Here is a 15,247-nt window from a genome sequence, read left to right as displayed (position 1 = left end):
CCACCGAAGGAGGCATGCCCATGGCCGGCAGCGAATCCAGTGAGAGTGCGTACACCGCCCACAGAAGAGGGGTCATGCATATGGCCGGCCGCGGATCCAGAGAGAGTGCAAGCACCCCGCTATGTATAGGGGTCATGCACATGGCCAACAATGTACCGGCGAGAGAACAACCACCGACCGAGGGAGTGTATGTATGCCGCCACCCGGGAAGGAGGCATACCCAAGGCCGGCAGTGAATCCAATGAGAGTACATCATACCGCCTATGTAAGGTGGTCATGCACATGGCTGACAGTGAATCCAGTGAGAGTGCCGAATGCCGTCCACAGAAGGGAGTCATGCCTATGGCAGGCAGCGAATCCAGTGAGAGTGCCGTGTTCCACCTATGGAAGGGGGGCACGCACATGGCCAGCAGCGAACCCAGTGAGAGTGCCGTGTTCCACCTATGGAAGGGGGTCGTGCACATGGCCAGCATTGTATCCGGAGAAACTGCAGTAGGCCGCCAATGAAAGGGGGATCATGCACAAGGCCAACCCGCAGTTAGGGAGAGTGCAGTATCCCGCCCAGGAGGGGGGTCCTGCACATGGCAGGCACCATAACTGGAGAGGGTGACGAATGTTGCCTACAGAAAAGGCATGCACTTGACCAGCGCCGTAGCGCGGAAAGGGCAAGAAAACCACCTAGAAGGGGAAAAAAGACCCTGGCAGCGCCGCAGCCGGGGAGCGCGACACCATGCCGCCTATGGAAGGGGGGCATGTATACAGGCAGCACTCTGAGATGAGGCTGCAGCGTCCTGCGCAGCCCACAAGTCATATATATAATAAAACTTTCTTTTTTTTTTTTTTTTAACACACAGCCTCACTGAGGCAGAAAAAAATAAAATAAAAGGGGGGGGGCCACCTACAGGGCACAGATCCACCCATACAGGCTCATCGGAAGCCGGCCTGTACCCAAAGGGTTAACAGGGATCCGGCCTGGGGGGCGGCACTGCGATCCTCTGGGGGCGGGGGAACCTCCAGGCGGGAAGAATTCGCGCCTGGAGAAGTTCCAGCCCCCTCCAACAGAGGCCTGAATTTGCGGCCTAGTAGCGTGAAGCTGGGGCCTAAATTTTTAGCGGCGCCCGGCTGACCGGGGCCGCACAGTATTTAAAGTACCGGCCGGCCTACGGAGCGGCACATACCGGCCGCGGGTGCCCACCCCGCGGGCCGTAAGAGCCGGGGCCTAAATTTTTAGCGGCGCCCGGATGACCGGGGCCGCACAGTACTTAAAGTACCAGCCGGGCCTACGGAGCGGCACATACCGGCCGCGGGTGCCCACCCCGCGAGCCGGGGACCCGGATAGAGCGGGATCGCGGCCTTGAAGTGGAACACAAGTTTTGTTCCGACGGTCGGCCGGGGCTGTTGAAGCGCTCATTTTGCAGGCCACGGTGCCCACCCAGCTGTCCGGAAGTGAGGACCCTGCACCCGGCAGCCATTTCACCCCTGGAGCGGGCACCTGCCTAGAACAGCGCTCCATATGGCCGGCAGCTACAACCTCCTTTCCCCTGGAACGGTGTCCGTGAGAGTAGGGAGGGTCAGTGGCAGCAAGGCGCGGGCCCTCTGGCCCTGAAGTAGTGGCCGGTAAGAGGGAGGGGGACCCTGAGACCGGGTCTGTGAGGGTGGACGCCTGCATAACCCCTCCATCAGGGGCAGCTAGTTGCGGACCTCCGCAGCTCCCTAGGCATTCTTCTTGTAGGGAGAAGGGTGCCAATGTCCTGGAGGCCAGGAGAGAGGGAGCAGAATGTCGCCCTGCGACAGCCCAGGAGCCAGCCTAGGTCTAGCATGGGCAGAAGGGTCCATAGGCCCAGTATAGGGTCAGGCACGCAGGAGACCGGGGGGGGACGGGGGACGTAGGGCTGGAGAAGCCTCTCTCTCACCATAGTCGTCTTCACCCTCGGTCCGTTCCAGCAGGGTCGCCCCTTCAGCTACTGGCACCGTAGTGGCAGGACGCTGGGAGAGGGACTTGGCGTGCGGGCGACCCTTGCGCTGGCGGGATGTAGGGGAGCGAGGCTGCCCTGATCCACCTTGCCTTCTGTGGGGGAGGCAGCAGTGCGGGTGACCGGCACTGGCGCAGCTCAACCCCGGGAGAACAGAGAGGTCTAGTGCGTCTCTGTTATCCCTGATGATCTGGAACAAAAATAAAATAAAAAAGTAAAAAACTAAAATTGAAACAAGGAGAAAGCAGCCCTGCAGAGCAGGGAGTGTCTTGCCTCCTTGGACACTAAGCAAAAACTGGCAGTCTCTCTCTCCAGGCTGAGGGTATAGCTGTGGAGGAGGGGCTTAACAGTCTTCACTTAGTGTCACGCCTCCTAGGGAGATGAGCTATACCCAAGGTCTTCTGTGTCCCCCAAGGAAACTGGGCGAGAAATATCAATGTCAGTAAAAGGCCAGTTTAGACTGATATCTTCAGAATGTTGTAAACCCAGTTTTCATTACAATACATTCTTTCCTACAGTGCAGTAACCCAAAACTAAATAGGCAACCAATGTGTACTGTACCTGATGCTCAGAGATTAGGGCTTTGACTTGATCAATGTTTTGAGGCATAGGCTCCTGATCCCTTTGGATGAGTGTGGTTTCAGCCCATTGGATCCAAGATAACAACTCATCTAGTAGGTCAGAATTGGCAAGAAGTTCAGCAAGAGCGGTTTGCAACCTCTGCTGGTGTTGATTCCCCCAAGTCAAAACCTAAAAAGATAATATATAGTTATATTGTTACGAGGTTTAATACCTGAAGACAAAATGTCACAAAAACCCAACACACAGGACGCTGTGCATATCTATGAGGACACTTGCTATTTGTGCACCACTTTTAGTAAGCTTTGCCTTTTGAACAATAGATATTTGGTTATACCTCCTCGAATCGAGCTCGGATGATAGTGATCCAGTGCTTGACTGTGGTGATACAGTCTGGGTGGCACATAGTTAGAATCCTCTCTCCCATACTGACGGCTGTGTTCACATCTACCTGCTTCTCTTCAACTTTATTCATGAATTCCTAGAGAAATTAGGGAGATGATTTGTAAGAGAAACAACCAATCTAGAGCATATGCATTATTCTCTGGCGGCATACGCAATAATAAGGACAAAAATATGTGATCTAGCAGCAAAAATATCACCACCTTGTGAACATCAATGAGCGACTGCAAAGCCTCAGCATCATCAGGAAGAGCACCCCGAAAACGCAAGGTCTGTTCTGCTTCTGACAGCCACTCTAACAGCATATGGACGGTGCTACGGAACTCCTCAGCCTAAATGGGAAAAACATAATTAAGTGTATTTTTCAAGGTAAATTCCACGTATTAGTACAATTGCTGCAAAAATTTGTCTTATTCTCATGAAGTCATCACAATACATACCTGTTTCAGAGCTTGCTCCAGACGGGTCTGCTTAGACACTGACAGTTTACAGACAGTGTCCCAACGTGTGCTAAGTTCCTGAAGTTGAACCTTCACCCAGGTGGTATCCTCTCTACTACTATCCAGCAGTTCCCGGGCAGAACGTTTTACAGCTTGAACGCTGCTGGTTCTCTTCCCGAGCTCTTTCTGAAAAACCTTTAGAAATGATGAAATAAAATGAGCACATACAAAAAAACTGCAATTATAGCAAATATTTTAGGATTAAAGAAACATAAAAGCCTTACTTTATGGGCATCCATCAAGTTCATTACAAGATCCAGATCTCCATGGACGGGCTGATCTTCTGCCAACTGAGGTTCCACCTTGTATAGCCAATCAACCAGTGCCTGTAAAGCATCCATAAACTGGCCAGAGAACAGCAAGGCTTCTTCCAGCTTATGCTGTCTGTAAAGAAAAATATAGTACAAGTTTGGAAAATGGCCTTAACATGGAAACCTTCTAACCATATACTGGATACTATGGCCAAGATTTACTGATCCTATAAATGGTGTAACGTCAGACAGGCTATCTGGACCTGCACCAGATTGATCACATTGGCTCAGGCTGGATGATAAACCTGGTGCAGGCATAGACACTCTTCTCTGCCTTTATACCAACTATTTTGAAACCAATTTTTATGCCAGAATTGCTCCAAAATGTAGGAGCCAGAACAGAGCATTCTAGGCTCTGACCCTTTCCTTCAAAGTAGCAGCCCTTGATACCATTCTGTGTGGCCCCCCAACCATATGTTAACAGACATGTATGTCTATGCTTTAAATACAGTATTGCCGTTGTTAATACCCATTCAAATTTTATTTTCAACCCTTGACGTTGGTTCAGTTGGATAATGTGGCCCGCACACAGAAAACTTTCCCACGTTTATAGACAGATTTCTAGCACAGACACATCAGTAAATCTGGGCCTATGTTTTTCTTGCAAGAAAATGAGATGAGAAAGCTAATTAAGCATATATCCACCTATGAATGCTTATCTGTATATGGTTTGTTTCTGGCATTGCAGCTGAACTTTATCCCCAGAAGCAGCTAGCCTTTTCTGTAGGAGAACCTTGTACAGTCTAATATGCATGGTGAAAGCAGCGTCGTTTTCTGCTTATTTCCTAAGATGGAGGTGAAGTTGATTTCGTATGTGTTGGAAAACGTAATGCAGGGGCTTCAATGCCAACGCATTCAAACCATACAACACATTTTTCAATGCATTTACGCCAGATAGTTGAGTGAGAGAATTCAGCTAGACTCTGGAAATGTAACCCAGAACAAGCAACATACTCTAATGTCATTTTACTTGCCAACAAATAACTGTGTTCAAAGGGGACCATCAAATACAAACTACTTATATCTCAAACTTACAATGGCAGCTACGCAACCTTACATCTTAAGTAAAAAAAATAAAAAATACAGTTACCTTTCAACTGATTTTCCACACACTGTATCCCATTTATCCCTCACTTCTCCAAGAAGATGGTCTAGCCTCTGCACATCATCATTTAGTGAGGCCTTCTCTTTTAAAGCACGTCCGGTCCTGACAGTCGTGTCATACACTGGCTGTTTACTACCTAATGTCTTCTGGAATTCCTATTTGTAAGAAAAAGGTGTTTTAGGGTTCAAATGTAAAAGAAGTAAATAGGAGGCTTGCAGTTCTTCGGAAGAACATCTCCATGGCCCAGGACAGGCTATTCATGTGGAGAAGTGTATCACATGTAATCTAACCTTGTGCTTAGAAAGCTGTAATTTAATCTTGTCTGGATCATTGGAGATTTCCATTTCTGAATCCAGGTGATTCTCTGCTTCTTCCAACCAGTCTACCAATTTCTTCCAGGCTTCATGGAACTAAAACACACAAATGCCTTTAACACTGATGCGCCATTTCTCCGTAGGAAAAAAAAAACATCTGACATTTTTAAACTTTAATGGAGGCAACCCTGTTAACACAATTGACTTAATTTGAACTTAACGGGAATCTGCCAACAGATTTATGCTGCATAAACTGGTGACAAACCCTGATGACAATGCTTGGTCAATTACATGAAATGATCCAGTTATTTTCTTAAAAGCATTACTGCAGCTGATTGGCAGGTATCTACTCATGCACAGTACAGGAAGAGCGCTGAGAGCTTATGAGTATGAGCACTCCCAAGCTCGTGCACTCTATAGAGCAGACGCTAGTGCTCAGCTTGTGCTGGAGCAGCTCAACACTCATTTTAAGAAAATGACTGGGGCAATTTAAGTAAGGCCTCTTGCACACGACCGTATGGCTTTTTCAGTATTTTGCGGTCCGCAAAAAATACGGATGATGTCCGTGTGCATTCCGTTTTTGGCGTAACGGAACAGCTGGCCCCTGACAGAACAGTACTATCCTTGTCCGTTATGCGGACAATAATAGGACATGTTCTATCTCTGAACGGAAACAGAAGACATATGGTATACCTTTGATTTTTTTTTGTGGATCCATTGAAATAAATGCTTCCGTATATGGAACGCAAAAAACAGAAGAGGCCTAATCCAGTGTTTTCATCAGGGTTTCTGGTTGCTGCCATCGGACTGGACAGCACAAACTAGGGAGATTTTTTTTTACTTGCTAAAGGCTAGACAGCAGATGTAACATATAACTTGAGGCAACGTACAAGAAATGCCTTGTGGTTTCATTTTCCACGGTCCCCATACAAACCTGTTTTGCTCTCTTCCGTGCGTCGTCCAAGTGACGGCCTCGCTCCACAGATCTCTGAACCACCTTTTCCCATCTAGACTGGACACTCAGCAGTAGATTCTTGATCAGGACAACATCCTGCTTCTGACTGAGGAACTTTAGCTGGTTACCGGTTTTGTCCAGCTCAATTATTTGCTCACGATGTACATTAACCTCATTTACAAAAATCTAAGAAAGCCAAAAAGAAAATTATCTTTAAGTAATAATAGCCATAGGAAAAAGAAATGAGTGGTATTTAACAGGAAATAACCTTATGCTCGTCAATCTGAAAAAGGACAGTGTCCAGGATGAGACTAGGAGGTGGTGCAATGTTCAGGCTTTGCTCAGCTTGGGTCAACCAGTTGATAAAGTCTTGCAATGAATTCTGGAAGTCTGTGGCTAGGCCGAGAGCTTCTTCCAATTTAGTCTGTTGATATAAAACTCACAAAATCACTATCACAGATAAAAGCACCCACACATATAAGAACTATATACAGAGTGCTACCAGAGCAGTGTCCAACATGTCGCATTAAGAACTTACCTTCCTCTCATCTACTTTGTTGTTAATGTTCTGCCATTTTCTCTTCAGAAGGGCAACGTTCTGATCTGTGGCAGAGCCTGCAGAATCATCTCGGCTCAAAATCATCAGCTGCCCCTTGTCCAAAAGCTGTTTATATAGCTCTTCATTTGCCTTCACTTCAGCATACAATTCCTTCAAAGATAAGGGAGCCATGTTGAGACCTATGCCCACTCTTTATGGAAACTTAAAATGTCAATGGTGGGAAAACCTCTGTAAGGCAATACCATATTGTAATGGGGTTCTCAGCGTGCTTCTGTACAGAGACCATCTTATAAAATGAGTACATACACTATTATAGGTCAACCTTGCCACCAGATGAAGCAAACTGAAGATGGAATCTATCCGGGTGCACAAGTCCATTTTCAGTTTCCTCCCCCATTGTCAGTCTTGTTCTCAGAAATTTTTTCTTTTAACTTATCCATGCATTTATCGATGTGACTACTGTATATCACATTTCAGAAAATCACGATATAGCATCAGGTATAAACAAGGGCATCAAATTGCTCTTTCATCGGGAGATCAGTGGCACCTTTACACAGGCATATCATGAACGAGCATCCAAATATTTTCTGATAATCGTCTAATGTAAAAGGAACTTTACTGGAACAAAATGTATACTGTTCTGCCTAGTGCCGGGTCTGAGGGGGTTATGCATGTCACATGGACTCAAAAAAAACCTGTGTCTTTCATCCAGCTCAGCCCTTGCACCAGGCAGTACACTGTATATCACTTTTGGATAGTGGGTTCCTCTAACAATATCATAAACAGTGATTTTTTTTATTATTTTTTTTTATGTATGACCAAGTCATTTTTTTATCCATTTGTCATTTATAATTTTTTGACACTTACACTAGGCAATTCTTGTTAGGTAGCAAGTCCTGTCACAGTATGTGGATGTAATTTTCAATAGTCATACCTTCCCCCTCCCGCCATGATAGCCAAATCATTTCCATTGAAGACCACAGAAGAATATCTTACCATATGAGTCTGAAGCTGCTCACGCGCTGTCTCTGGAAGTCCACCAGTGGGTTTGGCGGCTGAAAGTTGGCCTTCTATTCTGCTCTGCCACTGGATGAAATCTTCAATCTCACCAGAGAAGCCTTGAGCCTGCAAGTTACACCAAAAATGGAACACTTAGCGTAAATATAACAGAGCGAGTGGTTAATAACATAAAACCTCTTCAACAAAAAGCACTTAAAGTGCTCCCAATTCACAAAACATATTGGGGCAGACAAGAAGTACCACATTTATCATAGTAAACAACACTTTTGTCAAACTTTATATCGCCTACTGGTTAGCTAACTTTGAGACAGAATTTTGTATTCCCGCTAAGCCGTGCCTCCTTAGCAAGCTTGGTGCAGTAAATTTTCCTAAAAATAGATGCGACATATTTTGCCAAAAAATGCACAAAATTTTGGTGCATTTTAAAACTAGGTCTAGGAGCAACCACACCAGTAAATATGGACCATTATGTCAAAAATCCCACTGCTGAGAATGACTGAACCCTCAGACGAGTTAAAACATGTCCTTAGACTGTGAGCAGCATGAGGCTAATGTCTGTAAAGCACTGCAGAATATGTTAGCACTATATAAATGCGTAAAATAAATAATAAATAAATGTCAGTGACTGCAGACAGATACACGCAAAGTGCCCTCATTTTGGCACGTATATATTGTGTCGTTTTCCAATCACAGTCTTTGACAGCACCTCCAGCAATGGCTAATAAAAAGGGCCCGCAACTGAATGCTGCTGTACAGTAGCAAACAAATAGTACCCGGTCATGAGTGCATTCGTTTCACGGCCCCTTCGTGATGGGAATCCTAAACACCATGCAATATCTGAGGCTGGAAAACGAATATTTCATACTACGAACCTGCTGAAGAGCCATGTCGAGCTGCTGCTCTCTCTCCTCGGTCCTCTGCAGTACAAACTCCCACGACTGGTTCAGCATCTGCAGCCGACTTCTAAGGCTGTTGGCGTCATCTCGGGCACTGGACTCCAGCAGTTCATTTCCAGCCTTGTTGACAGTTTGCACTGTACTCTCATGAGCTAGCACATCATTTTTCAGTACCTGCAAATAAACAGGAAGAAGGAGCACATAAATACGACCTTTACATGAAGGCAGCTATATCAAAAATAAAATCATAGGAATATAACCAACCACAATTGCATTATTGAGCACTTATAGCAGCAGTCACAAAGTGACACAAGATGTGTACACAAGGTCAACACTTACATGATGCTTTGCCAGCTCCACCTCAATAACTTTAGGGTCCCCACTGATGGGTTTCTGAGCCTCTAGCAACTCTTCTGTGTGTGACAGCCATGACATTACCTCTGCTAAAGCATGCTGGAATTGTCCAAGGGCCAGCAGGGCGGCTTCCAATTTGTGCTGCAGAAAAGAGAAACAAATCATTGGGTGTGATAGGGCACGCACCTGCTAGGAGGCCATCGTTGGGAGGAGGCCCCAGTGCTAAAAGCAGAGCTTCCATATACAAGCTTATATTCTGAACATTAATAAAGGCATTGTACATTTGGAACAAGTCTCACTGGTCCAAAGACTTCTGTTTATTCCACCTATTTCCACATATCACCTCATTCAGACTCCTCACCTGTCTGTGGTTAATTTTCTCTCCAAGATTCTCCCATAAATGCTTCAGCTCAGTGAGTGGTCCCCGAATGATGTCTCGATCTGTGTCATCAATGGCTTTCTTCAACATCAGCTCTCCTTGATGATTTAATTTCTCCATTTCAATTTGCTGCTGGTAAACCTCCACCTTAAACGCCTAGTAACACAATAAATAAAAAGGGAATTAATGAGCATGTCCAAAAGCAACACTCCTGGATACATTCTACCACATTGTACAGACGAAGTCACACTTAATTAAGGGGCTGCATTTACCTTCATTTCATTGATCTGCTCCTTCACTGTATTGGTATCTGTCCCAACAGGAGGCATGTCGCATAGTTTAATCACAGCATTATCCAACCAGTCAAACATTGCCTAAAAGACAGAGGCAAGCCTTTTGAGCTATTGCTATTTTAATAATAAAATATAGATCTTTACCTAAACGTTCTTTTCCCTAGTTAAAGGTTTCCATCATTCACATAGGGATCGGGTAGACATAAATTGAGACATACCATGCTCCAAGGGCCTACAGATCTTGCGGGAGCTGCCCCACTTATATATTACTTAGAACATCAACTCAGATTCATCTCCAAATGGGTTTCTGAATCTCCACTTCTGAACACCATATGGCCTATTTTTTGCAATTACAATTTTTGGTGGCATGTACTAGAAGCTGGGGACTACAGATCCCCTCATCTACCGATTCTTGGTTTAGCTAAATAAGTCTGGTCACATTCTAAAGTAGTTTCCCACTCCACCGCATAGACAGCAGAGGCTCCTCTGTGTTGTGACTATGGCCTCTCCCATCTAGTTAAGATTAGAGTTTTTGGTAATCTCTGAAATTAAATATAGTAATTTAAATATACAACTTTAATGGATTCCCTAAGACTGTTAGTGAGCTGGAGGACTCATTTCAAGACTCTTTTTTAGATGTTTGAAGTTACATCATGCTCTGCTTCATTACTCCAATTTACACCTCTGATTAGAGATATTTCTTCATTCCCTTTGATTAGAATATTTCACTCACAGGGCCCGAGAGAATTGATATCACTCATATACACCCAACTATCTGCTCAAATGTAATGCAGCTGAGTCTAAATGGAAGAACAAACATTCCTACCCTGTACCAAGAAGATTGGGGAATGGCGCAACAATACCACTTAGGAGTATCTCCAGCCACTAGCAATAAAATGATCCAATTATGAATCCAACATTGCTATTTGACACCTTTGCGCTTGTTTCATATGGGTAGGATACCTGCTCATTTCTGCCATAGATGTGCTGCTGCACAAGTGGACTTTGTCCATCATGTGTGCCAATGCAGTTATATCTTCTCCTAATAAAACTTGAGGTTTTAGGTAGGCCGGTTCCTCAAACTCCTGAGATTTGTCTTCTAGGTATAATACCAGAAGACAAAAGTATATTTATTCAAGGCACACTATGCTAGGAAAACCATTGCCATGAGGTGGATGGCAGAAAGACCTCCACCCCTTTCTCAAAGGAGGAATCTGGTGAATAGTATACTCCCATATTGGCTGTGAAGGTTCTCATTTCTCCCATATTGGGTTATTTGGTGCAACTGTCCTCTGACCCTCTTCAATGGGCAAAAATTTGATGATTTAATGGTGAATGTATCCCCTTCTTAATATATTTGCTATTCTTTGGTCTGTCATACCTTATTTTATGGAATGGGCGGATACCTGTGTAGACTACATGTCTGCTTTTGTGATACTCAGACAGTCGTTGACCTCATGATATGTCTGGACTCTTGAAATGGTAGTTGACATTTATTGTTCTATGGATCTACTTTCTAGATTTTATTTATGAATGGTTTTATGTTGTAGTTTTGATTTTCAATAAACAGAATAAAAAACAAAATCTTTTAACTTAGTGCATTGTATATCAAGGAATGAGATTTATACACGAGATATAGGGTGAGAAAAAGACTGTATGAGTAAGTCTCATTATCCACTTGCTTGTAACTATAGAACTATAGTTTAAAATGCTCAATACCTCTATGTCACACCAATATATTAGGGGCTCATAAAATGAACACTCCACTGTTCCAATGATTTACATACAGATAGGTCACACCTAAATGTCTTTGTGTACTGAGCTACCTATAGGGAATCCAGTACTGGGGCTACACGGTCCTATTGTCACATACATACACGTACAGTATCGGCAGCTCTATAATTTTTGGGCCATTTTAGTTTAATGTATTCTATACTGCCTATTGGTAGACATTTACCTGCAAGGTGTCTTGATACTGCACAGCATGGGACATTGCATCTCTAAGTTTCTCCAGACGTTCTGTCCAAGTTTTCTTCAGATTTTCCCAGGCTGAATTCATCTAACAGAAGAAAAATAGCTTAAGAAAATGCAGGAAATAGTAAAACTATGACAAATTTCAAATATTTGCGCTCAGTCAACTAAAGTAGAACAAGACACGCATTTGTTGATTTGTGATGCACCAGGTTTTATTGAACGTCCAGCTTTTTTAACCCCATGTTGCTCTGTGGGGAAAGCTGCATGTGGCTGCTCATTTTCCATTTGAAGTACCTCATCAATGCTTTTCTTTACTTCTGGTTTTTCAGTCTCTCCACAAGCAAATATGAGGTCAGCTCCAAGGATCCTAATAAACTCCAGTTCTTCGTGAAGTCCATCAGTCTCCTCCTTAATGGACTAAAGAAAATATAGAAGTATATTTTCAACAATCTATGGCAATTTGAGCAGAAACAGGAAAACAGACTACTAGTATAGGTTCCTTACATCTGCAGCCTCAATCTGCTGTTTAATCATTGACGGGTCAATTCCAGGACTCTCCAGATCATGGACAATCTCATGTGTGTCTTTAATAGTGGTTAGCAGTGAATTCATGTCCAACCAAAACTTCTCTGCCAGCTCAAGAACATCCAACAATTTCATTTCACGCTCGTCTGCTTTGGTTTTGATATCTTCCCAGAAGAATGTAAGCCGATCCAGCTTATCTTGAATTTCTGCAGCAATATACAAGCACAAAAAATGTCACGGAAATCGCATTTTTGTCAAAATACACATATTTACTACCCAATGGCTTATAAAGTAATACGGTATATTTTAACAATAGCAATGTAAAAGGAGGACTGAGAACCTGATGTTACCATGGACACCTAGCTTTCGGATGTGATCAACGGTAAAGACACAAAGACATAGCAAAACAGGTTTAATTTGAGTCTTAGAACCAGCTCTCTCACCTTTCGCCGCCGGATCCATGTCTGCACCTTGTGAGCGACTGAGTAGCTCTTCCCCACGATGTTTCAAGGCCTCAAAGGAAGGCAGTAATTTTTCAAGTTCCATAAGTGTGTTCTTGTTGTCACTGATACAATCCCGGATCTTTTCCACTTCTGCAGGTATGGGAGGAGACATATGTAGGCGAGACGCCATGCTCTCGAGTGTCTCCAACATAGGTCCCACCTTGTCATGGAACTGGTAGAACAATAAGTACATGAACATAGTTACATTTATCAATGGCAGAAAACCACGAACTATGAAGGAAGGAAGCAGGACATAAAGGCAAGCAATGGCTAAGGTTAGACGCTAATGAAGCGGGGTGACACTTACCTCCACAATCTGTAATGCAGAATAGTCAGGCCGACAGGGACATGTTACCATGGCAGCACAACAGAAAGTTAACACATTCCACAAGGAAAGGGAGATGACGTGAGATGAGAGGAGAGATGGGGGTTAGTGGAACATGAACCACAGCAACTCAACAATGCAAACACACGGTAACACATGGGCAAACCATAAAACACGCTAATGCCTGGACTATGGAGCAAGATGGTGAGGAGACTACACAGGATGCAGGACACAAATCACTTGCATGTCAAGTCCACAAAAAACGTGCAACCCATTAGGCAAATGACAACCACCAGAACTTAGACAAAACTATTAGTTCAGTTCTTACTCTTAAAAGGGTTTGGCAAAGTTAGTGAACAACAAAATAAAAGTCGTTACTTCCAACGCTGACACTCCGATCCTCCACGCCGGACTTAGTCTGGCTGTGGTGATGGAGTCGGGAAGGAATTTTTTTCCCTAAGAAAATTGGCTTCTACCTCATGACATTTTTCTGAAAACTCTGCAGGCTGAACGGGATGTGAACTGTATGGATGCATCTCTTTTTCAGCCTTAGAAACTATGGGGGAAATTTATCAAAACCGTTGCTTTCTGTGCTCATCAGAAACCGGGGCTCATCATAAATTAGGCACATCCTCTGGCAGTCTGTGCGCCTGACAGAAATCTAATATCCTCCTGTGTTACTACGTTGATGTGTCCATATATGCCAAATGACTAGTAGTTAAGGCTGTATACGTACTTCTGTTGCCAGTGACTGGCTGCAGTGGAGTCTAGGAAATACTGTATGCCATGGCTGCAGGGGCAGGGAGGATCAGAGCAGCAGCATTGGAAGTAGGTGAGTGTATGTTTCTGGCTGGGAGACATTTTATAACTCAGACAACCACTCAAATTTTTCTTTAAAGAGGACCTTTCATCAGTTTAGCCCTAGTCTAATTATGGTCTTACCTTATAGGACGGCCCCCACTAATGCCATGGCACTTTTTTTTTTCCAAAGACCCCCCCGTTCGTCCGCTGTTGGCCCCGTTGATTTTGGCGCCTTATATTCGACTCGGTTATACTAGGCGGAGACTCGCAGTTTCGCTAGGGGCGGTTCTCTTCTCCCTGGTTGTGAGCGTATCCAATCAGAGCGCACTGCTCTTAGCCACGGAGAATGAGCTCCTCCCTGGCTAAGAGCGGTGCGCTCCGATTAGATGCGCTCACAGCCAGGGAAAAGATAACCGCCCCCAGCAAAACTGTGAGTCTACGCCTAGTATAACAGAGTCGAATATAAGGCGCCAAAATCAACGGGGCCAACAGCGGACGAACGGGGGGGTCTTTGGAAAAAAAAAAGTGCCATGGCATTAGTGGGGGCCGTCCTATAAGGTAAGACCATAATTAGACTAGGGCTAAACTGATGAAAGGTCCTCTTTAAAGAGTTCACTAGCAAAAATATCTTGGTTATGGTTCATAAATGTAAAGGTGCCTACAAAATTCTGTGCTTAGTATAGTGTAGTATCGTTATTTTCTGTCACGATATGTCAAGCAATAGATCCTGCTTACAGTAAGCAAAATGATGAAGAAAACTGACAGTGAGATGGCATACCTGAGCAGCTTGTGCCAGTGCATCATCCAATGCCATAGCCATGTTGCGAACATCTTCCTTAATTCCAAGATAGAGCTCTTCTGCTTTATTGTACTTTTCCTGCACGGCCGCCCCTTCCTCGGGATTCAGTTCACATAAGTGTGGACCAATCTTCAGAAGCTTGTCAATGTGTGGTTTGTGTTCCGAAACGGATTCTCTTAGTTGCTGCAATTTCAACAAAGCACGAAATGTTAAACTTTTGGTCTTGACACAGGACGTTTTGATGAAAAGGATGAAGCTGATGGTGTGGAAAAGTATACTGGGTCAGCAGGGGACATCATCTGAGACAGAAGTGAGACATATTACCAGTCTAATTTCTGCCTTGCGTCTTGGGAAATCAAACAGAGATTTAGACAATTTTATAAATAGCTTGTATTATGGTGGGAAAAGTAATAACCAGCAAGATGCCCTACCCGGATTTCTTCTTGCTGCTGTTTAAGCATGTCGTGATCGACAGCAGGAGGTGGCAGCTGGGATATGGTGGTCTTCATTTCTTCAATCCATGGGTTTAACTCCTCATAAGTTTCCCAGAACTGACCCACAAGAACCTGAGCACGTTCCAGACGGGCTGACCGCTCTGAGTTTATGTGGCTGACATCCTCATACTGCTGCAGCAATAATTTTGTTTTCTCCTGCAACAAATACAAATGTAAGTGCTGATC

At 44.3% G+C, this 15,247-nt stretch overlaps 1 protein-coding gene across 22 annotated transcripts in view; it reads right to left on the bottom strand.

The window, feature by feature from the left end:
- The window catches only part of MACF1 (microtubule actin crosslinking factor 1), a 284,153-nt gene that overhangs the window by 23,225 nt on the left and 245,681 nt on the right, over window positions 1-15,247 (bottom strand). For 17 of the 22 annotated variants that reach the window (XM_040424601.1, XM_040424619.1, XM_040424623.1 and 14 more), the window contains 22 exons: window positions 14,999-15,217; window positions 14,547-14,750; window positions 12,950-12,958; window positions 12,583-12,814; window positions 12,119-12,345; window positions 11,909-12,031; window positions 11,598-11,699; window positions 9,620-9,721; window positions 9,330-9,503; window positions 8,954-9,109; window positions 8,591-8,788; window positions 7,695-7,823; window positions 6,678-6,848; window positions 6,408-6,563; window positions 6,119-6,325; window positions 5,161-5,280; window positions 4,856-5,025; window positions 3,679-3,838; window positions 3,395-3,589; window positions 3,158-3,286; window positions 2,890-3,033; window positions 2,535-2,723 (listed from right to left, as the gene is read on the bottom strand). In XM_040424601.1, the coding sequence (XP_040280535.1) occupies window positions 2,535-2,723; window positions 2,890-3,033; window positions 3,158-3,286; window positions 3,395-3,589; window positions 3,679-3,838; window positions 4,856-5,025; window positions 5,161-5,280; window positions 6,119-6,325; window positions 6,408-6,563; window positions 6,678-6,848; window positions 7,695-7,823; window positions 8,591-8,788; window positions 8,954-9,109; window positions 9,330-9,503; window positions 9,620-9,721; window positions 11,598-11,699; window positions 11,909-12,031; window positions 12,119-12,345; window positions 12,583-12,814; window positions 12,950-12,958; window positions 14,547-14,750; window positions 14,999-15,217 (3,516 nt within the window). The remainder of the gene's footprint in view (window positions 1-2,534; window positions 2,724-2,889; window positions 3,034-3,157; window positions 3,287-3,394; window positions 3,590-3,678; window positions 3,839-4,855; window positions 5,026-5,160; window positions 5,281-6,118; window positions 6,326-6,407; window positions 6,564-6,677; window positions 6,849-7,694; window positions 7,824-8,590; window positions 8,789-8,953; window positions 9,110-9,329; window positions 9,504-9,619; window positions 9,722-11,597; window positions 11,700-11,908; window positions 12,032-12,118; window positions 12,346-12,582; window positions 12,815-12,949; window positions 12,959-14,546; window positions 14,751-14,998; window positions 15,218-15,247) is intronic. The other 5 variants (XM_040424622.1, XM_040424624.1, XM_040424602.1 and 2 more) reach the window with 1 other exon arrangement.

The sequence above is a fragment of the Bufo bufo genome, chromosome 3 (genome assembly GCF_905171765.1).
Source record: "Bufo bufo chromosome 3, aBufBuf1.1, whole genome shotgun sequence".
NCBI lineage: Eukaryota > Metazoa > Chordata > Amphibia > Anura > Bufonidae > Bufo > Bufo bufo.
This window is presented reverse-complemented; position numbering and strand designations above follow the sequence as displayed.